The sequence below is a fragment of the Coregonus clupeaformis genome, chromosome 34 (assembly GCF_020615455.1).
Source record: "Coregonus clupeaformis isolate EN_2021a chromosome 34, ASM2061545v1, whole genome shotgun sequence".
Lineage (NCBI taxonomy): Eukaryota > Metazoa > Chordata > Actinopteri > Salmoniformes > Salmonidae > Coregonus > Coregonus clupeaformis.
Genome location: NC_059225.1, coordinates 40,793,447 through 40,819,982, shown reverse-complemented (window position 1 = coordinate 40,819,982; position 26,536 = coordinate 40,793,447). Strand labels below are relative to the sequence as shown.

The following is a 26,536-nucleotide window of genomic DNA, read 5'->3' as shown; positions in this document are numbered from 1 at the left end:
CTACAACACCACATCTCTACATCATGCTTCCCATGCTAAGAGTTTTGATTCTGCGGGCCTTGTTATTGAGTTTCTTAGACTTCATGAAAAATAGATTCATCTAATCTCTATGGTATTGTAGTTGTTTGGGGGTTGTGAAGTACTACTATGCCGTCCGTATGGACCGTCAATGCCTATGTTTGTTAGAATTAAGAGTTATAGTTGGAGCGTCTTGGTTTGCATTCCCAGCAAACATATAATACACAGCCCATTATGTACTAACTATTTACAATTAAACTCTTCATATGTATCTGTATTTTGGCTTCAAAGTAGTCAAGAGTTTGGAGATCATATTTATTTGAGGATTACTGGGTCGGGGGAATGAGCTATTGATTTGAGCTGAACAATTTCTACTGCAGAGTGAGATTTCTCCACCGTGAAGCTGGGATTGCATAGTTCTGCCTCTCAGTCAAAGTTGCAGTGGGTTTGGAATATGCAGACCACCACCAGCTAGAGCGATAACCATTTTGTACCATGTCAAAGCATCAGGATATTACATTTACATAAACCTAATCTGTCAAATGATGTAATAACAAATCAACTTTTTAAGAGAATCATACTAGTAATATCAGCAACACATTACATTTACTTATCCAGAGAGACCACAACCACATATCACATTGCAAGTAAAACTTTCCTTAAAGTGGAAGTCAGCTTTTGAAACAATTAAAGCGTCCTCCCCACCACTATTTAGGTAAAAAGCGGGGGGATGGGGCTGGAGAAATGTAACTCTCAAATTCAAAGACAGAGCTATGGAGACAAGGACTGACCATCCATGATATCCATGATATCAAAATTATAGTTTTAATCATGTTTTTAATACAGTGTTTGTTTACCTTTACTGTTAAGAATTTATTTTAAAGTGGCACTCCAGTCTCCTTTTCACCTCATTTAACACCTAAATTACTTAACAAAATGCACATCTCAATAGGTGGTCCAGGTAAGTCATGACATAGCACAAGTGGGGGGTGGGTCTTTCCTCGTTTGTTCTCTATTGCTTCTCTATTTTTCCTCAAGTAAGGGGGAGGCCTATGAGTTCCAAACTTCCCATCAAACCAACCCCTTGAATGCCCTATTCCTTGAAGTTTGCAGTTGTATCTAAAAAACACTATTTTGCTCAAAACATATTATTTTAACTTTTAGCATGTGTACTTTACTGTATTTATACTTAGGATATCGCTTTTCAACAGGAAAAGTTAAAACATTAATGGAGTATATCTTTAAGGGTCTGTAATAACCCATTCATAAGGCATTTAAACAAATGTTTTAAGGCATTTAAAACAGTTCTCATAATGTATTAATCATTACTCACATGTTTGTAAATGTTAGTAAGTTAATTATTCACAAATGTATATATATATATATTTCCTTAAATAACCTGTGTTGTGTGATTATTATTTTACTAGTTACTGCTGGAATGTCTACCAATGGCATGCCCATCTTTTTGTGAGAAATTACGCTGGTCATTCAAAACATGTATAAAGTATTTATAAAGCATAAATAGCACTCACTAGATTAGGGGCTGCAAAAACACTTTACTAATGATTAGTAAATGGTTTATAAATGTGAGAGTAATGATTAATAAATGATGAACACAATCTGGTTCCATCATTGCCATGGCACCGGAATAGCAGACTATGCTCCTGTAAAGTATTTTTGATTCAGTTTTTTTGTTCAATTTTAAATTCTTTGTTAGCTAATTTGCTAGCTTTTGGCATGGCATGACGGGCAAGTCAGTTGGTTTCCCCTAACTAATGGTTCACTGTCATCAAGAAGCTTAGCTAGCTAGCTAACTTGCTAGCAAATTAGCTAGCTAGCTATGTTTTTATTCGAAGTAAAGGGATGATGTTTGAAGTTGAAGTTTTGAGTAGTTTTCTCCAGTGGTTAGCTTCAAGGTGGACTACTCTGGACTGATGTGCAGTGTGCTTTTCTGGCTCCTTCGTGGCTGTCGTGGCTTCACCCAGGTGGGTGCTACACATCGTAGTGGGGAGCTCTACCCTTGGAGTCTGACTTCAGAGACTACTACTAAGCAGGACAAACATATTTTTATGATTTCACTTATATCATCATAAACAATACATTATAGCAAGTTATTTTTTTACCTCATTCAGTAGTTTTCGCCTAATTAAGTAGATTCATGTTGGAAAATAATGTTAAAATAATCATTTATATTCCTTAAACATAACTTGAAAATTATACAGTTGCTGATTCCTGTTTTCATGAATTTGTTATTTATAGCCCAGTGTCAAAACACCGGTTTTAATGTCCAAAATCATAATTAATATGCTGAATACGTTTTGACATGTTGAAGACAAGACATACAAATTACTCCCGACACACACGTCACATTTGTGTTCAGATAACTTGTATTTTGCTAAATCAGTACCTTATAAACTGCTCACGCACCAATATTTACCAGGCGGTCACTCTAGACTGGAAATTATTAGCTTGTTCTACTGTAATCAATAGTGTGCGCAAATTAACCACTCACATCGATATTTATAATGAAACTGGGACAATAACTGCAGCAACATGTACCATTTGCGCTTTTCTAACAGATACATCTCAATGAACTTGGGTATACTACATACCAGTTTATAAATGAGAGCCTGTAGTAGCCATTTATTAACTCAGCCAATACGAAGAAGGTAACAACACTTTTTTGACTGGATAATTTATAATAATAATAATAATAAATAATAATATGCCATTTAGCAGACGCTTTTATCCAAAGCGACTTACAGTCATGCGTGCATACATTTTTTTGTGTATGGGTGGTCCCGGGGATCGAACCCACTACCTTGGCGTTATAAGCGCCGTGCTCTACCAGCTGAGCTACAGAGGACCATTTCAATGATTCATCACCTCACATCGGTTTCTAAATAGCGACAGGGGTTGGCTTTCATTTGAATAATAGCTTAACCCTCAAATCAGCAAATTCATGTGAGGCCAGAGACGTGTATAGGAGGAGCGCCCACATTTCTTCTTGCCACATGGTCTGAAAATCACAGCTGCATTCTAAGTCCCACTACGGACAGGCGCATATGACAAAATCACTGGCACTAAACCAAAGATACTGACCTGTTTCAAGCAATCGAATTTGTAAGATTGTGATGAATATAAAATGTTATATTAACACCACCAATCTGATGTAAAAAGGATGTGTATTTCCTGTCATTCTTGTGTGGTGAAAAGGTTAGTTTATGCAATGTACTAAGACGTTCTGTCTACCATAGGGAATTTAGCGTAATATTAAATAATTCCCAATGTCAAAATAATGATGTGACAATATTTCGATTTAAGATGATAGTAAATGATTCACACCCGTTTTTTTTACAACAATAACATCTATTTCTTACTACTTTAACCATTGAGAGAGTTTAAAAATCCGGCCTTCATTTCTTTGCGCATAACATTTGCACGTCTATAGAAAATACTAGGCTGTCACACCCTGGCTCTGGGACTCTATATGTTGAGCCAGGGTGTGTTCATTCTATGTGTTCTGTTTCTATGTTGGGAGTTCTAGTTTGTTTATTTCTATGTTGGCCTGAGTGACTCCCAATCAGAGGCAACGAGTGTCAGCTGTGGCTGGTTGTCTCTGATTGGGAGCCATATTTAAACTGTCTGTTTTTCCCTTTGTGTTTGTGGGTTCTTGTTCCGTGTTGGTCTATGTTACCTAGGACGTTACGAGTCGTTTGTTGTTTTTGTTCATTGTCAGTATTTATCACTATAGATAAATAAACATGTTCGTTCATCACGCTGCGCCTTGGTCTATTCCGTACGACGATCGTGACAGAAGAACCCACCATCACAGGACCAAGCAGCGTGTCCAGGAGCAGGCAGCCTGGACGTGGGAGCAGATCTTAGACGGGCAGGGGTCCTGGACCTGGGAGGAAATCCTGGCCGGGATGGATCGCCGGCCATGGAGTGAGACAGTAGAGAGGCGACGGAGAGAGGAGCAACGGCGTGATCAGTGTCGTCGTCGGGCTGACGAGAGGCAACCCCCAAAAAAAATTAGGGGGGGGCACAGGGCATGGACGACGGGGCTGACGGAGGCAGAAAAGGGGCGTATTCAGAAGGCCACCAGGTTACGGGGGCCACTGGTCAAAGTAGGGAAAGAAGGTTTAGAGGCACGGCGAGAGGTACTGGGGTGTGTTACCAGTCCGGTCCGGCCCGTTCCAGATCCCGGGGTAGAGCCAGTGGTGTGTGTCCCCAGTACGGTCCGGCCTGTTACGGCCCCTCGCACCAAATGTACGGTGCGCGTCGCCAGCCCGGTCCTGCCTGTTCCTGCCCCTCGCACCAAGCCTACGGTGTGCGTCGCCAGCCCGGCCCGGCCTGTTCCTGCCACTCGCACCAAGTCTAGGGTGCGCGTCGCCAGCCCGGCCCGGCCTGTTCCTACCACTCGCACCAAATCTACGGTGCGCGTCGCCAGCCCGGCCCGGCCTGTTCCTGCCACTCGCACCAAGTCTACGGTGCGCGTCGCCAGCCCGGCCCGGCCTGTTCCTGCTCCTCGCACCAAACCTACGATGTGCGTCGCCAGCCCGGCCCGGCCTGTTCCTGCCACTCGCACCAAGCCTACGGTGCGCGTCGCCAGCCCGGCCCGGCCTGTTCCTGCCACTCGCACCAAGCCTACGGTGCGCGTCGCCAGCCAGGCCCGGCCTGTTCCTGCCACTCGCACCAAGCCAGGGGTGCGAGTCGTCAGCCTGGTCCAGCCTGTTCCTGCCACTCGCACCAAGCCAGGGGTGCGAGTCGTCAGCCTGGTCCAGCCCGTTCCTGCTACTCGCACCAAGCCAGGGGTGCGAGTCGTCAGCCTGGTAAAACCCGTTGCAGCTCCACGCACCAAGCCAGGGGTGCGAGTCGTCAGCCCGGTAAAGCCCGTTCCGGCTCCACGCACCAAGCCAGGGGTGCGCATCATCAGCCCGGTCCGGCCCGTTGCTGCTCCACGCATCAAGCCAGGGGTGCGAGTCGTCAGTCCGGTGAGGCCCGTTCCGGCTCCACGCACCAAGCCAGGGGTGCGCATCGTCAGCCCGGTCCGGTCCGGTTGTCTCTGATTGGGAGCCATATTTAAACTGTCTGTTTTTCCCTTTGTGTTTGTGGGTTCTTGTTCCGTGTTGGTCTATGTTACCTAGGACGTTACGAGTCGTTTGTTGTTTTTGTTCATTGTCAGTATTTATCACTATAGATAAATAAACATGTTCGTTCATCACGCTGCGCCTTGGTCTATTCCGTACGACGATCGTAACATAGGCTCCTGTCAATTGTATCGTTGCCTATGTGCAAGGCACATTCTCAAAGAAATCTGCCGTTGATATGGCATTATATGAGGACTGAATAGTGAGGAGCATGTCTTTGGTAATCGGACGAGGGGCGCTCTTTAAAAATGGGTATGGATACCCTACTTGAACAAGCGAAATGCAGGTATGTGAATTGTGAATAATCTAAAATCTAAAACCTCCAAAATATTCCAAAGCATTCTCAGTAGACCATTTAACCCCTTTATTCAAAGGCTACTTTTGGCTAATGGCCAGGATAAAAATACATACCTATGTGATGCTGCTAAACCAGCCTTGATTAAGGGGAGGGTAGGCTATGCTTGTTTTTTTTATCAAATTAAACGAAATGGTGGGAAACCAATCGTTTTTTAAATCTTTCAAAATACTAGATTCACCAGCACAAAAGGCACATCTATCCTTCCATGGAAACTGTGCGTCATGGCTGGATAGGCTGCGCTTCCACTCTCAAAATCCATGCATTTATCAACTGTGTTACCATTAAGACCTGCTTTTTGTGGGTCTTAAAGCTGCAATGTGTAACTTTTTGGGCGACCCGACCAACTTCACATAGAATTCTGAGTTATAGATCTGTCATTCTCATTGAAAGCAAGTCAAAGAAGTGGTAGACCTGTTCTATGTGCGCTATTCCTATACTTCCTGTTCATAAATGTACTTTCTGTGTCTTGTACTTTCGGTTTTGTACACCAGCTTCAAACAGCTGAAAATACAATATTTGTAGTTATTGAAAATATATTTCACAATGGTTTAGATGGTACAATGATTCTGTACACTATGCGTTGCTTGTTTTGTCACATAAAACAAGCGCAAAAGTGACAATTTCATGCAGCGCTAATGGGAAGTTTTAAAAGGTGGAATATTCAGAAATCACTCCACCATTTCCTGGTTGACAAATTTCTAGTAGTTCGCCTAATTTCAGTTTAAGGAGACACCTCAAATATTGCCACCCCTCCCACCTCAGAGCAAGCAAGCTGATGTTAGACAGGTAAATTGCTGAACCTGGCGTTAGGGCTGGAAAATGCCAGTGCGCCAGTTTTTACATGACAAAATTGCAAACTAGCATACGTTTGACACTTGCGCCTCCTTAGCGCCAGCCGAAAATAAAGCCCAGGAACTGTTTGCTTGAAGCTGACAAAGAACTTCTGTCAAATGAAGTATAAAATCAATGTTTAAGAAAATCTTGTTAGTAATATAGACAACATACTGTAGGAACTATTTGTGTTGACCTGGCAAAGAAAATGGACGTCAGTCCCATGTTTTCCACAATTATACGTTCTTCCACGTTCTCCAAACATCACATTTCGAAGTTGCTCCAAATGTCAAATTTCTAAATGTTTTTGTTGCTCCTGCTGTTCTGTAGCGTTCCATTTCTTCAAACGTCAAATTTCTAAATTAAGGGTTAAGTTTAGGCACTCAAGTCCTCAGGTCGACCTCAATCTTGAACGACATGGCTGGTTTCGCATCCCAGTATGTGTTTTCTTTTTGTTCCAGCCCATTGCTTGGACCAAAAACCATGGTCTAGAGTCAGTACGTACAGCGCACAGCTGTGGTGGGAGGCCCCTGCCATATTGTGATGAACGAGAGCAGTTCAGCCCGAGGAGGTAGTGGTGGCGGAGGAGCTGGGTTGAGGGAACTGAAAGGGATGTGTTTTTAGCAGATGATTAAAGAGACAAAGATGAAAGGTAGACCTTTTTCACAATGTCCCATTATATCCGTGGAACGATTTGTGGGGGAAAATGAATGTCTTTTCAGCAAGCCAGTAAGAGCTGGCAAGCCAACACGACGCAGGAAACTCATGTGGCCTGTCATCATAATTAAGAAACATGCAGTCAGCTCTCGACTTGATATTCAGACGATCTAGTCGCAAACAGAGTCCTCGGTGCTCTTCCCAGAGATGGATAGATTATGTATCTGGGGCTGAAAGGCGCGGTCCTTTAGAAGCTGCTCTGTGGTAAGTATGTAATATAAAAGGACCACGTTTGTTTTGTCTAATTAGTGGCATTATGTTGGAGGAAAGGGAAGTAGATTGTTTGTGCGACCACACCGTTCCCGAGTCGCTACATCCATCTGGGATAGCCTTACTTCCTTCTTCATTCTCAAAGAAAACTGATTGACCATCTGGCGCCAAAACAGAAAATGCTTTGTTTTGGTGATTTATTTTTGTCATATCATAAACTTGTTTCAGTTGTTCACTCTGCAAGACATTTAATATAGAACAAAATGCCCGCTCTGCAGTGGCTTCACTGCTAGAAGAAAATGCGCTATATAAAACCAAAAAGGGTTCTAGGGCAAGCTTCATATATGGCCCTGCAAAATACTCTATATAGACCTGCAAAGCACCTTTTTAGCAGTATACTGTAACCAACTGTTTAATTGATGACTGTGGAGGCTGGTCTCTTGAAGGACAGAGGCCTGGTGACCACACATAGAGTGGTTACAGAGGTTTGTGATTGCAGCAGAAGGTGGCGAAATAAGGATGCGGGATGTGGGTGATGGCGATCAATAAGATGTCATAGACTCTCTACTCTCCGTGGTGTGGTGACCACAGCCTTGACCTCTGAGTCCTGCTGGCTGGTAGAACACCATTGGTAGGAGTTTTTATTTCTTATTTTTTTACAGTACTGTTATTTACTAGGGTACCCATACTGTACCTATTTGACAGAATTCAAAAACAATTGGTAACCAATTGGCGCCTAATGCTGCTTGATTTAATGAAGTAATTCTTGTGTTGCCATTTTACCATGCATTTTCTTAGTAAATTGCCAGTTATTTCTGTTCAGGAAGAGTTCTGCAGATATGTCCACCAGTAGTCTTTTACTCAGACAACTTACATTGGTCTTCTAACTTAGACAGTTTTTGATCAAGGTCAAAACAAAATGTTATATAAAAAAATCTTTGGATTTGTGGGACATTTGTAAAGGTGAAGAAAGATATTCGGAGTGCTCATAAAATTCTAATACAGACATCAGACAGATAGATTACAGTCCCTTTCATGGACAAAATGTCACAGTTGCTCAAAGAGTATGTTCACAAGTGACTGAGAGAAGCAGGTATGATATAACTTGGCTATTAACAATTGAATGGATCTCACATGGATATGACAAGGACTCTGGTCTGATGTTGTTTTTCGCACACCGACACTGACATTGGATAGTTAATCAGAACTATTCTTCCAACTTTTAAATGGAACATTTTGACTTTAGAAGGGTTTTAGAGACTATTAACCACATTGGTTTCCACTGATAATAACCATTCCATGAAATTGTAAATGACTATTTCACCATTTTGATATTTTAATTCAACAATCATGCCGTTTTTGTTACCTTTTTATGAACGGTTGGTCTGTTGTATCATTTCTTGAGGAATGTCAAATCCCTTATGATCAGAGGTGGTAATTGGCTATTTCTACCTTGCCTCTGCCAGTTTATATTCTGCTGAGACTAATCAGAGACTGGGATTTACCCCTGGTCCTGGCAGCTGATTAATGGAAAGAGCACTGTCCTCTTCCCCACTGCACCATGGTCGGTGTGGGTTTTAACCAGAAGTCCAGTATGCAGTCCCATATCGTCATAGCCCTCCTGACAGGCCCACTTTACAGCCTCTGAAAAGTCTAGTACCTAATATCCAAAGTAGCAATACCTAATCAACTCTCCTTTTACCTGGGAAATGTATTTCTGGGTTAGAAGTTGAGGTGAAAAAGATCAAGGCACTTGTGAGCTTTATGATCTTAGGCCTTGGGGTAATTTGAGGTGGTTGGTCTGTCCAGAGGCTTGATTGGGTTGAACTAGTGGTATGAAAGCCCCGGACCGAATTGCTTAGCAACCTAGGGATGGAGGAAGATTGGGTGGAGTTGGATTTAAGCACCCCCTACCCACTACCACTATATCAATCTCTTTTGGTCTTGAGGAAAGAGTGCCCCCTACTGGACAAACCAACAGCGTGCAACTTCAGATAGGGGATATCTCAGGGGAGAAAAACCGCCCTGTGGGAAGTTCAAGGCCGACCGCTGTACTGCAAGCATTGTTTGCAGAAAACAGGACCCCCATTATAGTGAATGGAAAAATGCCAATCTTCGTGGTCAATCTTTGTATAAAAAAAAATTCTAAGACAATCATGGTACCAATAATTGCTTCTAATACACCAGATGTATGTCTTCAACCGATTCTTTTAAAATCATATACATAAGAAGTTATAAGGATCATTAATTTTTATAGATTTTTTATTTTACTTTAGTTTATTTAGTAAATATTTTCTTAACTCTATTTTCTTAAAACGGCATTGTTGGTTAAGGGCTTGTAAGTAAGTATTTCACGGTAAGGTCTACACCTGTTGTATTAGGCTCGTGACAGATAAAATTTGATTTGATTTGATTTGTTGCTAATGGCAGCCTGCAGTACCCCGGTCTGCCTTCAACTTGAGTTACTCAATGAGAACACTGAACTAGCCTGCAAAGTCACTTCCTGGAGTAGCTCAAACTGTGCATGTTATGTCTCCATGAGACACCATCTTAACCGACTTCATTAGGCTTCAATGTGCTATTGCGTCTTCACTTAGGAATGAATGGTGTCACATGACAGATGGCTTTGTCCATTCATATATACAGTCATTGGGTTATCCAGCCAAATATTCACCAAGCTTAACCCTTGTGTTTAAATATTTTGCAACGGAAAATGAAAATGAGCATTTCTTATTGGACAAGTCTAGGTAGTCCCCATCCGTCTCAGTTTGTTTTCTTTCGTTTGGTCCCTAATGAACACAACCCTGCTTATTTTCAACTGTTTGGCATTTAGAGAGCTGTGGATAGATATGGCTTGCAAAGAATGGCACTAAGTTGCTATTTGTCTGTTTCTCTCCTCAGCCAATGGCGAATTTCCTCCTACGGTAACCAGCAACACTAAACTGCCACTGAAACCAACCAATCAGAACATCAAAACAACCACCCCGTCCAATGGAAACTCAAGAACCTTGTCAGACCATCCAACTCTGACTGCCTGTAAGTGTCCACCTGTTGTCATATAGTTGTGATTGTCTCAGGCATAGGCACTGTATTTGTAATATACAGAAAAGGCAGTCTGAGAGGGAAGATGATACATTTTTATCGCTGATCTCAAGCTAGAACAATGTTCTCTACTCCCACACACAGACACTCTCTCCTATCCTCTCTCTGCTTGCTCACTGACAAGCACACGCTCACAGACACACACACACACACACACACAAATACACACACACACTTACCCAGGCAGACTTCTATTCACACTCACTCCACACGTGCTGTGAAAAGTGCTGTGGTCCTCTGTAGCTCAGCTGGTAGAGCATGGCGCTTGTAACGCCAAGGTAGTGGGTTCGATCCCCGGGACCACCCATACACAAAAATGTATGCACACATGACTGTAAGTTGCTTTGGATAAAAGCGTCTGCTAAATGGCATATTATTATTATTAAAAGGCACAGTGCTTTTACCTCAAACAAAGTAAGTGTCCCAACTACTGGATTCATCCCCACGTCTGTAACTGTATATCTCACTTAGGATTAAATGGAGCAGGACTGACAGTTTTGAAGTGCTGACATTTTCCACCTTAGATTCTTCCAACCACTGAGCTACTACATAAATTAACACTGTGGATAGTGCAGAGCTGGAATTGGCTCCTTTTAGATCATTTGGACTGAATACATTTTACACAGCACGCAACACTGACTCCAGGAGTATAATCATCGAGGTAATCATGTTCTGTCTTGTCGCTTTGTCTTCGAGCCAATTGCGCCACCGCAGACAAAATAAATACCTATCTGGCTGCTGATGCCAGTGTTCTTATACTATGGGAATCTCAGAGTAATTGCATTCATCAACATCTTGTTTACTCCTCCAAGCAACAAGATGGTGTTTATGACGCTCCCTTCAGTATCATTGCAAGGAGTCAAATTCGCTGTTCAATCAAGACTTCTTAGCAACAGCCTAATGCTAACACACTCTCTTGCAGTCATTGTCCTTCATTATACAACGGGTGGGTCTAATCCTGAATGCTGATTGGTTAAAACCGCATTCCAGCTGGTGTCTATTCCACAAGTTACCACCGGCTAAATCTATGACGTTAAAATGCCTATAAAAATATATATATATATTTCACCTTTATTTAACCAGGTAAGCCAGTTGAGAACAAGTTCTCATTTACAACTGCGACCTGGCCAAGATAAAGCAAAGCAGTGCGATAAAAACAACAACACAGAGTTACATATGGGGTAAACAAAACATAAAGTCAAAAATACTCTGTTCCATCTGACTGCGCAATCAACAGTCTCATCAGCCCAGACAGCCAATTTATAAACTTAATCTCCACTATAAAAGCATCTAGATTTAGCTCACATTTCTTGTAGACTAACATTTAGTTTTCAACAGCGGAGATTTGTATAAACCTTGCTCTCTGTCTCTCCGACATTTGTAACATTGTTTCAATATTAAAATTCGATCTCCAGCTGTCCAAAAGTAATGAACGTGTCAGGAGTCGGGATGAGACAGACAGGTAGGCAGCTTTTCTCAGCCAGTTGAAATCATGAATCAGCATCATTTTTTATGTATATATACAAAGAACTCAAATCAAATCAAATCAAATTGTATTTGCCACATGCGCCGAATACAACAGGTGTTGACCTTCCCGTAAAATGCTTACTTACAAGCCCTTAACCAACAATGCAGTATTAAGAAAATAGAGTTAAGGAAATATTTACTAAATAAGCTAAAGTAAAAAAAGTAACACAATAAAAGAATGAGGCTATATACAGGGGGTCAATGTGCGGGGCTACAGGTTAGTCAAGATCATTTAAGTAATATGTACATGTAAGTACAGTGGCTTGCGAAAGTATTCACCCCCCTTGGCATTTTTCCTATTTTGTTGCCTTACAACCTGGAATTAAAATGGATTTTTGGGGGGTTTGTATCATTTGATTTACAAAACATGCCTACCACTTTGAAGATGCAAAATATTTTTAACCCTTGGCCATGTTCATTAGGGCTTGAGTGTGCATAACTATTCGCCCCCCCCCCCCCCCCAAATCAATATTTCGTAGAGCCACCTTTTGCAGCAATTACAGCTGCAAGTATCTTGGGGTATGTCTCTATAAGCTTGGCACATCTGGCCACTGAGATTTTTGCCCATTCTTCAAGGCAAAACTGCTCCAGCTCCTTCAAGTAGGATTGATTCCGCTGGTGTACAGCAATCTTTAAGTCATACCACAGATTCTCAATTTGATTGAGGTCTGGGCTTTGACTAGGCCATTCCAAGACATTTAAATGTTTCCCCTTAAACCACTTGAGTGTTGCTTTAGCAGTATGCTTAGGGTCATTGTCCTGCTGGAAGATGAACCTCCGTCCCAGTCTCAAATCTCTGGAAGACTGAAACAGGTTTCCCTCAAGAATTTCCCTGTATTTAGTGCCATCCATCATTCCTTCAATTCTGACCAGTTTTCCAGTCCCTGCCGATGAAAAACATCCCTACAGCATGATGCTGCCAACAACATGCTTCACTGTGGGGATGGTGTTCTCGGGGTGATGAGAGGTGTTGGGTTTGCGCCAGACATAGCGTTTTCCTTGATGGCCAAAAAGCTCAATTTGAGTCTCATCTGACCAGAGTACCTTCTTCCATATGTTTAGGGAGTCTCCCAGATGCCTTTTGGCGAACACCAAAAGTGTTTGCTTATTTTTTTCTTTAAGCAATGGCTTTTTTTTGGCCACTCTTCCGTAAAGCCCAGCTCTGTGGAGTGTACGGATGAAAGTGTTCCTATGGTAAGATACTCCAATGTCCGCTGTGGAGCTTTGCAGCTCCTTCAGGGTTATCTTTAGTCTCTTTGTTGTCTCTCTGATTAATACCCTCCTTGCCTGGTACGTGAGTTTTGGTGGGTGGCCCTCTCTTGGCAGGTTTGTTGTGGTGCCATGTTCTTTCAATTTTTGAATAATTTTGGTGCTCCGTGGGATGTTCAAAGTTTCAGATATTTTTTTTATAACCCAACCCTGATCTGTACTTCTCCACAACTTTGTCCCTGACCTGTTTGGAGAGCTCCTTGCTCTTCATGTTGCCGCTTGCTTGGTGGTGCCCCTTGCTTAGTGGTGTTGCAGACTCTGGGGCATTTCAGAACAGGTGTATACAGTATATACTGAGATCATGTGACAGATCATGTGACACTTAGATTGCACACAGGTGGACTTTATTTAACTAATTATGTGACTGCTGAAGGTAATTGGTTGCACCATATCTTATTTAGGGGCTTCATAGCAAAGAGGGTGAATACCACTTTTCCGTAATTCATTTTTTCGAATTTGTTGAAACACATTATTTTTTTCATTCCACTTCACCAATTTGGACTATTTTGTGTATGTCCATTATATGAAATCCAAATAAAAATCTATTTAAATTACAGGTTGTAATGCAACAAAATAGGAAAAACACCAAGGGGGATGAATACTTTTGCAAGGCACTGTAGGGGTAAAGTGACTATGCATAGAAAATAAACAGTGAGTAGCAGCAGTGTAAAAACAAAGGGGGGATGTTCAATGCAAATAGTCCGGGTGGCCATTTGATTAATTGTTCAGCAGTCTCATGGCTTGGGGGTAGAAGCTGTTAAGGAGACTTTTGGACCTAGACTTGGTGCTCCGATACCGCTTGCAGTGCAGTAGCAGAGAGAACAGTCTATGACTGGGTTTCTGGAGTCTTTGACACTTTTTGGGGCCTTTCTCTGAAACTGCCTAGTATAGAGGTCCTGGAAGGCAGGAAGCTTGTCCCAAATGATGCCCCAGTAATGTACTGGGCCGTACGCACTACCCTGTGTAGTGCCTTGCGGTCAAATGCCGAGCAGTTGCCATACCAGGCGATGATGCAACCGGTCAGGATGCTCTCAATGGTGCATCTGTAGGACATTTTGAGGATCTGGGGACCCATGCCAAATCTTTTACAGTCTCCTGAGAGTGAAAAGGCGTTGTCGTGCCTTCTTCACGACTGTCTTGGTGTGTTTGGACCATGATAATTTGTTGGTGATTTGGACACCAAGGAACTTGAAGCTCTCGACCCGCTCCACTACACCCCTGTCGATGTAAATGGGGGCGTGTTCGGCCCTCCTTTTCCTGTAGTCCAGGATCAGCTCCAGGATCAGTCTTACTCACGTTGAGGGAGAGGTTGTTGTCCTGTCGTCACACTGCCAGGTCTCTGACCTCCTCCCTATAAGCTGTCTGAACATTGTCGGTGATCAGGCCTACCACCATTGTGTCGTCAGCAAACTTAATGTTGGTGTTGGAGTCGTGCAGGTAGTACAGGAGGGGACTAAGCACACACCCCTGAGGGGCCCCCGTGTTGAGCATAGCAGATGTGTTGTTGCCTACCCTTATTTCCTGGGGGCAGCCCGTCAGGATGTCCAGGATCCAGTTGCAGAGGGAGGTGTTTAGTCCCAGGGTCCTTAGTTTAGTGATGAGCTTTGTGGGAACTATGGTGTTGAACGCTGAGCTGTAGTCAATAAACAGCATTCTCACATAGGTATTCCTTTTGTCCAGGTGGGAAAGGGCAATGTGGAGTGCAGTTGAGATTGCGTCATCTGTGGATCTGTTGGGGCGGTATGCGAATTGGAGTGGGTCTAGGTTTTCCGGGATGATGGTGTTGATGTGAGCCATGACCAGCCTTTCCAAGCACTTCATGGCTACCAACGTGAGTGCTACGGGGCGGTAGTCATTTAGGCAGGTGACCTTCGCGTTCTTGGGCACAGGGACTATGGTGGTCTGCTTGAAACATGTAGGTATTACAGATTCGGTCAGGGAGAGGTTGAAAATGTCAGTAAAGACACTTGCCAGTTGGTCCGTGCATGCTCTGAGTACACATCCTGGTAATCCTTCGGGCCCGTGGCCTTGTGAATGTTGACCTGTTTAACCTGTTAAGGATCGGATCCTTTTTTTCAATTTATAAAAGGGAAATAAATCAACAAAAATATGGGTTTTATTTACAATGGTGTTTGTTCTTCACTGGTTGACCTTTTCTTGTGCAACAGGTCACAAATATTGCTGCTGTGATGGCACACTGTGGTATTTCACCCAATAGATATGGGAGTTTATCAAAATTGGGTTTGTTTTTCGAATTCTTTGTGGACCTGTGTAATCTGAGGGAAATACAGTGGGGAAAAAAAGTATTCAGTCAGCCACCAATTGTGCAAGTTCTCCCACTTAAAAAGATGAGAGAGGCCTGTAATTTTCATCATAGGTACACGTCAACTATGACAGAAAAAATGAGGAAAGAAAATCGAGAAAATCACATTGTAGGATTTTTAATGAATTTATTTGCAAATTATGGTGGAAAATAAGTATTTGGTCAATAACAAAAGTTTCTCAATACTTTGTTATATACCCTTTGTTGGCAATGACACAGGTCAAACGTTTTCTGTAAGTCTTCACAAGGTTTTCACACACTGTTGCTGGAATTTTGGCCCATTCCTCCATTTAGATCTCCTCTAGAGCAGTGATGTTTTGGGGCTGTCGCTGGGCAACACGGACTTTCAACTCCCTCCAAAGATTTTAAATGGGGTTGAGATGAATGGGGCCATGTATCGTGAGATTTTGAGTGAAAACCTTCTTCCATCAGCAAGGGCATTGAAGATGAAACGTGGCTGGGTCTTTCAGCATGACAATGATCCCAACCACACCGCCCGGGCAACGAAGGAGTGGCTTCGTAAGAAGCATTTCAAGGTCCTGGAGTGGCCTAGCCAGTCTCCAGATCTCAACCCCATTTAAAATCTTTGGAGGGAGTTGAAAGTCCGTGTTGCCCAGCGACAGCCCCAAAACATCACTGCTCTAGAGGAGATCTAAATGGAGGAATGGGCCAAAATACCAGCAACAGTGTGTGAAAACCTTGTGAAGACTTACAGAAAACGTTTGACCTTTGTCTTTGCCAACAAAGGGTATATAACAAAGTATTGAGAAACTTTTGTTATTGACCAAATACTTTTTTTCCACCATAATTTGCAAATAAATTCATAAAAAATCCTACAATGTGATTTTCTGTATTTTTTTTCCTCAATTTGTCTGTCATAGTTGATGTGTACCTATGATGAAAATTACAGGCCTCTCTCATCTTTTTAAGTGGGAGATCTTGCACAATTGGTGGCTGACTAAATACTTTTTTCCCCACTGTATGTGTCTCTAATATGGTCATACATTTGGCAGGAGGTTAGGAAGTGCAGCTCAGTTTCCACCTCATTTTGTGGGCAGTGTGCACATAGCCTGTCTTCTCTTGAGTGCCAGGTCTGCCTATGGCGGCCTTTCTCAATAGCAATGCTCACTGAGTCAGTACATAGTCAAAGCTTTCCATAAGTTTGGGTCAGTCACAGTGGTCAGGTATTCTGCCACTGTATACTCTCTGTTTAGGGCCAAATAGCATTCTAGTTTGCTCAGTTTTTTTGTTAATTGTTTCCAATGTGTCAAATAACTATCTTTTTGTTTTCTCATTATTTGGTTGGGTCTAATTGTGTTGCTGTCCTGGGGCTCTGTGTGGGCTAATTGACATAATTTGAGTCAATTGGAGGTGTACCTGTGGATGTATTTCAAGACCTACCTTCAAACTCAGTGCCTCTTTGCTTGACATGGGAAAATCAAAAGAAATCAGCCAAGAACTCAGAAAAAAAATTGTAGACCTCCAAAAGTTTGGTTCATCCTTGGGAGCAATTTCCAAATGCCTGACGGTACCACGTTCATCTGTACAAACAATAGTATGCAAGTATAAACACCATGGGACCACACAGCCGTCATACAGCTCAGGAAGGAGACGCGTTCTGTCTCCTAGAGATGGAAGTACTTTGGTGCAAAAAGTGCAAATCAATCCCAGAACAACAGCAAAGAACCTTGTGAAGATGCTGGAGTAAACAGGTACAAAAGTATCTATATCCACAGTAAAACGAGTCCTATATCGACATAACCTTAATGGCCGCTCAGCAAGGAAGAAGCCACTGCCCCCATCCAGCTGGCGGTGCAGATGTGCAATTCTGTGCTCGCCACTCACTAGAATCAAGGAGCTTTCAAAGATTCCTTGACTAGAACGAGAAGTAGGATTGGAGACAACTTTTTTTTATTTCAAACATTCTTTGTGTAGAGTAAAGAAAGACAAACTGACTTACACAACAAAACTCTAATTCGACCGAAAGTCCATTCATCCATAACTTCCTTTACCTTTGCATCCATCCATTCATTAGGTCTTTCATCCTGTGCCCTTACTTTATTTATCTATCCATTTAATTATATATCCTATTTATTGATATATCCATCCAGTCATAACGTTCTATTAACAGCTTTATCAATAAATAAATACATGTATGGTTGATGGGAGCTTACTATAGCTAAAACAAACTTCTTCCACTAGAGGCACCATCATATTTCTCTCCCCAAATTATAGCCTAAAACCTTTCTAATTCCTTATGAATAATTATTACAGTTTGCATATACTATGGTTTTCTAGTAAGAGTGTATGAAAGTGTAGTAGTCTTAAATGTGATCCAACTGCCCCACAGTCCAAAGTAATTAGGTTGATATAGTAGTCTATCAAAGTAATCAGACCAGATATTTTAATATATTTAACTTTAACTATATTTCACTGCTTCACTTAAGTAAAACGTTTTAAACTTCTTCCACTACCACAAAAATAATTTTAAACAGCTGAAGCAAGTCACAATTTTTCTATATGGAAAATTACCATCTAGTTTTACACAATATCTTATCACAGCACTGGCAAACCATAGTTGACCAAAACCCTGACCAAAATGGCTGACCTTTAGACCATCATACGAAGGTTCATGTCCATTCTAGTATTCTAAGATATTGACTGCCAAAGGAACACAATAGAAAAAGATCCCTCAAACAAGACGACAGCCATGATTCAGAGAATGAGAAGGAAAGGGAGAAATGTGGCTGTTGAAGGGTCACAGCAGGAATTTGAGGAAACTAGTTTGCTACAAGGGTAGCGCTATTCTCAGTCCAGTGCTTTCTCTGATGCCTCCCTTCTGTCTCTCAGTTTGCCTCTGTGACTGTTCCGCTTCACTCAACATCTCACCATACTGATGCTGAGAATTTTTGCATTGTCCGCTGGATGGCTCACATGTGCTTTGCCCCCTATGGCAGTTTGGCAGGGACAATTTTTTTCTCTTCAAAATAATTGTTGAGCAGAAGCCCAAGACATGATATCAAGTTACTTTGTCCTACACCTTGCATTTTAAACTGTGGGGACATCCGGGTACATGTCACCGGATATTACCCATCCAAGATCAGTGGCATTGCATTGCTTTCAGGGTGCATTTGAGGGAATTTCATAAGAGAAACTTGTTGCCTAATTTGACTGGGAAAACAGTCCATAGTCACAGTCCTTTTCTTTCTTCCAACTTCCCTTCTCCCCCTCCCTCCTCTCTCACCATCACTGTCACACTAAATCATGAACATAGAATCGTCCCAATTACTGGTTCAACAAACAATTCGCAGGGCTGCCAGTTTTACACAAATTCAGCCAGAGCAGCCTCATTTGTCTTGCGCTTCGCTAAGGACGAAATACAGGAACATAATTTCTGCTCACTTCTTCATGTGTGAGGAACACATACATTAAAAACATGGGTACAACTTTGAAATCTCTTGAGGCAAGGACTGAACCCCTGGCCAGAAGCTTGTACTTGGTTGATGTACCTTTCCGGTGTGAATATTTTTTTAAAAAGAAGCAAGAGAACAATATATTCCTCGACAGCACGTTGAGGGCATGTCAGAAAGCAGAGCGGCGATAACGAGTTCCCAGTTTCCTATTGTCGCTCCAACAGAAACTGACCTCCCGGTTGGGTACACCATTCATGGTTTGATTCAGAGCAAAGAAAGTCATTTCTCAGTAACTACCTACTATACAGTTGAAGTCGGATGTTTATATATATATTTAGGTTGGAGTCATTAAAACTTGTTTTTCAACCACTCCACACATTTCTTGTTAACAAACTATAGTTTTGGCAAGTCGGTTAGGACATCTACTTTTTGCATGACACAAGTAATTTTTCCAACAATTGTTTACAGACAGATTATTTCACTTATAATTCACTGTATCGCAATTCCAGTGGGTCAGAAGTTTACATACACTAAATTGACTGTGCCTTTTAAACAGCTTTGAAAATTCCAGAAAATGATGTCATGGCTTTAGAAGCTTCTGATAGGCTAATTTACATAATTTGAGTCAATTGGAGGTGTACCTGTGGATGTATTTCAAGACCTACCTTCAAACTCAGTGCCTCTTTGCTTGACATCATGGGAAAATCAAAAGAAATCAGCCAAGTCCTCAGAAAAAAAATTGTAGACCTCCACAGGTCTGGTTCATCCTTGGGAGCAATTTCCAAACGCCTGAAGGTACCACGTTCATCTGTACAAACAATAGTACGCAAGTATAAACACCATGGGACCACGCAGCCGTCATACCACTCAGGAAGGAGACACGTTCTGTCTCCTAGAGATGAACGTACTTTGGTGCGAAAAGTGCAAATCAATCCCAGAACAACAGCAAAGGACCTTGTGAAGATGCTGGAGGAAACATATACAAAGTATCTATATCCAAAGTAAAACGAGTCCTATATCGACATAACCTGAAAGGCCACTCAGCAAGGAAGAAGCCACTGCTCCAAAACCGCCATTAAAAAGGCACACTATGGTTTGCAACTGCACATGGGGACAAAGATCGTACTTTTTGGAGAAATGTCCTCTGGTCTGATTAAACAAAAATATAATTGTTTGGCCATAATGACTATCGTTATGTTTGGAGGATAAAGGGGGTGCCTTGCAAGCAGAAGAACACCATCCCAACAGTGAAGCACGGCGGTGCTGTGGGGGTGCTTTGCTGCAGGAGGGACTGGTGCACTTCACAAAATAGATGGCATCATGAGGAAGGAAAATTATGTGGATATATTGAAGCAACATCTCAAGACATCAGTCAGGAAGTTAAAGCTTGGTCGCAAATGGGTCTTCCAAATGGACCATGACCCCAAGCATACTTCCAAAGTTGTGGCAAAATGGCTTAAGGACAACAAAGTCAAGATATTGGAGTGGCCATCACAAAGCCCTGACCTCAATCGTATAGAAAATGTGTGGGTAGAACTGAAAAAGCGTGTGCGAGCAAGGAGGCCTACAAACCTGACTCAGTTACACCAGCTCTGTCAGGAGGAATGGGCCAAAATTCACCCAACTTATTGTGGGAAGCTTGTGGAAGGCTACCCGAAACGTTTGACCCAAGTTAAACAATTTAAAGGCAATGCTACCAAATACTAATTGAGTGTATGTACACTTCTGACCCACTGGGAATGTGATGAAAGAAATAAAACCTGAAATAAATCATTCTCTCTACTATTATTCTGACATTTCACATTCTTATAATAAAGTGGTGATCCTAACTGACCTAAGACAGGGAATTTTTACTAGGATTAAATGTCAGGAATTGTGAAAAACGTATTTAAATGTATTTGGCTAAGGTGTATGTACACTTCAGACTTCAACTGTACATATGGCTCTGGTCAAAAGCTGTGCACTATATAGGGAATAGGGTGCCATTTCGGACGCAACCACTCTCTCACTGCTGACTCATCGTTTCTATGGGGGAAACAACAGAGCTCCCTCTCCGACTCTCTCCGTTGATGAGGTTACTTTGCCGCCCGATGGCAAAGGGACGTGTCACTAACCTCAAAATGAGTGTGTGTGAGTGGGTGCAGTAGTTGTGGATGTGGTCGCGTTTGAGAGAAAGTGTGTATGCCTATTATTCTACGACACCAAGGACAGAGGAAGAGGAGACCGACTGAAGCGATCTGATTGGCTCCTGTCAGCAGAACAGCAAGTGATTGACAGCTGCACTAAACAAAAATCGGTCCCTAATGACTATGCAGATGCTCAGGGGAAGATGTTATTTTTTTGTCTCTCACCGTTGTTATTAGTAGCTAATTAGCCACATTCTGCACACAGAATACATATTTGTTTACTAGTCGGTAAACAAACAGTTGTGTGGCGTCGTTTGTTAGCGAGCTGTTGTTATTTCGTGGCTATGTCCCAATTGGAACTCTATTCCCTATGGGCCCTGGTCAAAAGTAGTGCTCTATACAGGGAATATGGTTCCAATTGGGACGCAAGCTGTGTGTTTGGAAGAGGTGTTAATCACCTAGACAGACATGAGACTGATACTGAGCGCCACAATACTACATTCTGTGTGTGTTTCTGCGAATGTGGAAATACAATACTGAAATTAAATAGACTGTGGACTTCTTAGAGACTCCAATTCAAATCATGCTCATCTTCCTTCATGCATCAATATGGGCCAATCGAAGTGGAACAGCCATTTAGGGTTATATTCCAATGCAATGCCCATACTAGCAGTGTGGATATTGAGACAGAGGAATTAAATAGCCATCTGTCTCTAGTGAAAGACAGATCAGACTATTTCATGCTCATGAAAGTTAATAACAATCACCTGTCCTTTCCTGAACAGATGTGCTATATAAAGCAAGGATTGGGAACCGTGTAACATAAAGTTTGACCCCTTCACCTTTCTGCAGTATAGAAACAGTATGAATATGCACAAACACCACAAAAACAAAACACCATTAAAGTAGCAGATTGAAGCTTTGATTAGTAATGAAATGGCACCAATAGAGCAGCAGCATAAATCATAAACCAACTCAAAATTATATGCAATAAGGCTTTCTGTATTGGTTATACCCAGCAATCAAAGCATATCAAAAGTCAACAGTCAATTCAGTCAAGTCCAGAGTTCAAAGGTCACAAAATCTAAATGAGATTCAGTTGTTAAGTTAGTTCAAGTCAGTTAAATGCAGCTCCTTTTGTTTTTTCAAAAAAAAGTAAATCCACAAAATATATAAATTATTATCCAATAGGAATTGTAGGAAAGATGCTAAACTTAATCTAATATGCTCACTACTCATTTGTGTCGAAAGGAAGGGGATTTTCAGGTGATAAAGTCGCCGATAAAGTCAATCAAAATGATTTTGGTTTAATTCAAGTTGCAACATGGAGACACCTCCCGCACAGAAGCAGAGAAAATGTCTAACAGGCATTCTCTGAGAATGCACTTATATATTAATCAGACAGTACCATATGTTCTGTAAACACCAGCCCGAGAGGCTTGCAGGAAGTCACAACATCATTGGCTACAGAATCGCACCGCGTCACAGATACATTATCAGAGTGCCTTTGGCTCAGTGTACTTCCAGTCTGATGTCAATCACTATCAACGGATACGAGTTTAATACATAACATAGAGCATTGAGTCTAGTGACCATCAACCCGTGACACAAAGGATCCAAATAATCCAATGGAACTGGTTTATACAGCACATTTCCAGAGCTATTTTATTTTCAACATTTTCAAACAAACATTTCCCCATTGTTGCTCACACCACAGCTTTGCTCTCCCCTTCCTACACATGTGTGTGATCCTGTGGGAGCACATCTTTATAAAAAAATAGAGGCAGTGCAGGACATTTATACTGTTTAGTTTGTTAAGTGCCAGGCAGCCACAGAGAAACTCATTACACCTGGCGAGGAAGTGTGTGTGTGTTTTTGTGTGGGGACCAGAAGTCCTCACATGGATAGTAAAACAAGGAAAATGTTGCCGGTCCCCACAAGTAAAAAGGCTATTTTAGGCTTAGGGGTTAGGTTTAGAGTTTAGGTTACAATTAGGTTTAGGGTTAGAATTAAGATTAGGGTTAGGGTTTGGAGTTAAGGTTAGGTTAAGGGTGAGGGAAAATGTGGTCCCAACGTGTGTGTGTGTGTGTGTGTGTGTGTGTGTGTGTGTGTGTGTGTGTGTGTGTGTGTGTGTGTGTGTGTGTGTGTGTGTGTGTGTGTGTGTGTGTGTGTGTGTGTGTGTGTGTGTGAAAGAGGGCGTGTGTGTGTGTGTGTGAGAGAGAGAGACAGAGAGAGAGAGACTACTACTTTATCTGATCATACCCCAGTTACATAATCAGAAACCACATCTAACATTGACCACACACCTTGTTCCTCTCCTTACCTTTCTTCTTGTTCAGCAGAGCGTGACCTGTGTTTGTGTGTTTGCGTGTGCCTGTGTGTGCGTTTACTGGTGGGGGAGTTATCTGGATGACAATTTAAAGGCCAAGTCCGGGATTCCGTCCAATGTAGACCTGGGTTTCACAGACCGCGTTCACTGTAAATGGAGCAGATGTCGACTCAAGCAGAAATCACCTTTACTATAAATGTCACTCGCAGTAGTGGTTGTTTATCTGTGTTTGTTTGAATCACATCCCAAGTCTGTTGTCAGCAATGATGCATTTTTGCTTAGAGATTCAAAGTTATGATTATTTACAAAAAGGTGATCAAATACAGTGTTATTAGCCTTAGTAGTGCATACATTTTCATACTTCTTCGTACACATCATTGATTTTGTAAATCTCAATGGGGAAAATGAATATGAATGTTTTTCCTATGGCTCCAAGATGGCGGCGTTATCAACGACAAACCTTCCGCTGACAGTGGTACCTACCCCCAGGCCTAAGCCATTACAGTCACACCTAGAGTTTAAATTAATTTTCCTTCCTGTAAATTTTGTGAACCACACTGACTAAACATGCTGTACTCTGTTCAAATTCAAAATGGCCGACAATGTAAAACATTACTGTAGTCGTATAATGACTTTGACTTTCACTTGGACCCTTGTCCACATACTGTAAATCAAATGTCTGAAGCAACTGCAAACGCTAGCTGTGCTATATATCATTCTTTACTGCCTAGACATTTCTAAGCTGGTTAAACCATACTGAACACTGTACTCACCATTGTTTCAATTCACAACAGTGAAACATGGCGAAATCAGTTTGAATGCCCAGTTAAGTTCTACAAATTGTGGTGGAAAGTGGAGGCCTTCAACACCACGAAACTCTCCCGGTTCCCTGGGTGCCGTTCCCATCGTTCCCCCAAATCAGGATTTAGTGACTCAATCAGTGTTGTGGTCATGCCACATCCATCTGACAAGACTAATCTCATGCAAATCTAGGCAAATAATAACTCCCCATTCGCCACAGCCTGGGATTACACTGCAAATGAGGAGAAATGTCTGTCACCTGGCAATGCGTGGCTGGCAGAAGAACAATTTCACCCACATATTTTTCAGAAACTGACAATTTTCAGGAACTGTAAAATAAACTGCCATATTTTACCATTCACAAACATACTAATCTCGGTTAACCCAGAACTAAAGTCTCGGGTAATAGGTCAGATGCTCAATTAAGTTCTGGGTCCATATGTGTTCAGAGGAGAGATAGAACGAGGATCAGAACTGGATTGAAGAGCTCCACCCTCTCTCTTTGCAAGTTACTGGCAAGTCTATGGGCCAAATGTCAAATAGTGATTTGTCCAAAGCACCGGAGCATGCTGCTCCTAATGCTGCTCGTTATCTCACACATCCCGTTGTATCATGACAGATCTACAGTACCATTTATGTTTAAAAATTCACAGGTATTTTTTCAAAGGATTTAGAAAACGGTCAGAGATTACAAACATACAAACACGCCACTTCAGAAGCTATTTGGAAGACATATTATTGGTCCTAGAGTCATGAAATGTTTAGAGTACATATAGGGGATTTATTGCTTTCAAATCATATGAAAAATGCAAATGAAAAAAATGGAGTTTGGAGGTTTTCTTCAGACAGTGATGATAGTATTGGCATTTTTAACTGCAGTGAAATATGATGAAGATGCTTATTTAATTCATTCTGTTATATCTCGCTCACAACCAGGAGTCAGAGGTAAAATGATTTCTGCCATTTCAGTGTGTTGGGGTTTATTGATGTGAGACTATATAGTGTTGGGGGGTTTGGTGAAGTGGAATGAAAGATGAGGCAAAATTTGTGTGATGGGAAATGTGATGAGTTTGAACAGTGTTCTGAATGATGAGTGTCTTCATTTGCCTGTGGGTGTGTGTGTGTGTGTGCTTGCATGTGTGCATGCAAGTGTGTGCGTGTGCATATGTGTTCATGTGTGTGTACGTGTGTGTATGCAAATGTTCATGTATGTGTAAACAATGTGTTTTACAGACACAAAATGGGCCTTTCATACTTGTGGGGCAGTGGGTTCGGAGGGGCCCACCCCAACCCAGTGTAGCAGCTCCTATCGGAACAGCAACGTCAAGGTTACCGTGGCAACCAGAAGCCCATTCAAAGGCATCCAAATCTGGAGGGTGCCGGAGACTGGCAGCTACAGGTAAATCAAAACACTGGCTGCATCTCAATGGTCTTAAGTGGCTTCCTTTCATGGTAGGTGTAACATATAGACTGAATCTCAGTCTAAACTGGCTTCCTTTCATGATAGGTGTAACATATAGTACAGTATAGACTGAATCTCAGTGTAAACTGGCTTCCTTTCATAATAGGTGTAACATATAGTACAGTATAGACTGAATCTCAGTGTAAACTGGCTTCCTTTCATGGTAGGTGTAACACAGGCTGAATCTCGATAGTTTGAATTGGCTTGGTAGATGTAGCACATATGCTGAATCTTAATAGTCTAACTTGGCTTTAATGGTAGGTGTAGCACACAGTCTCAATCTCAATAGTCTAAATTAGCTTCCTTTCATGGTAGATGTAAAACAGGGGCTGCATCTCAATAGTCTAAATTGACTTCCTTAGGAGGATGCCCAATACAGAATTGCTTTCACCTGCCCAGTTATGTAATGTCAGTGCCGATGGAGAAAAGGAAATTAGGAGATAGTGTCTGTGCATGAGTGTCTCTATCTATCTATCTATCTATCTATCTATCTATCTATCTATCTATCTATCTATCTATCTATCTATCTATCTATCTATCTATCTATCTATCTATCTATCTATCTATCTATCTATCTATCTATCTGTCTATCTATCTATCTATCTATCTATCTATCTATCTATCTATCTATCTATCTATCTATCTATCTATCTATCTATCTATCTATCTATCTATCTATCTATCTATCTGTCTGTCTGTCTGTCTGTCTGTCTGTCTGTCTGTCTGTCTGTCTGTCTGTCTGTCTGTCTGTCTGTCTGTCTGTCTGTCTGTCTGTCTGTCTGTCTGTCTGTCTGTCTGTCTGTCTGTCTGTCTGTCTGTCTGTCTGTCGCTCGCTCTCTCTCTCCCCCCACCAACCCTCAAGCAGCCGCTCATCTGCATACACTCAAGACACACACA

General features: G+C 41.9%; 1 protein-coding gene across 1 annotated transcript in view; it reads left to right on the top strand.

Moving 5' to 3' along the window:
• Positions 1 to 954: 954 nt before the first annotated feature.
• LOC121538950 (ALK tyrosine kinase receptor-like) overlaps positions 955 to 26,536 on the top strand; it is an 81,268-nt gene continuing 55,686 nt past the window's right edge. Inside the window, exons 1-3 of the mRNA XM_041847107.2 lie at positions 955 to 979; positions 10,189 to 10,323; positions 25,411 to 25,576. Of these exons, the coding sequence (XP_041703041.2) occupies positions 955 to 979; positions 10,189 to 10,323; positions 25,411 to 25,576 (326 nt within the window). The remainder of the gene's footprint in view (positions 980 to 10,188; positions 10,324 to 25,410; positions 25,577 to 26,536) is intronic.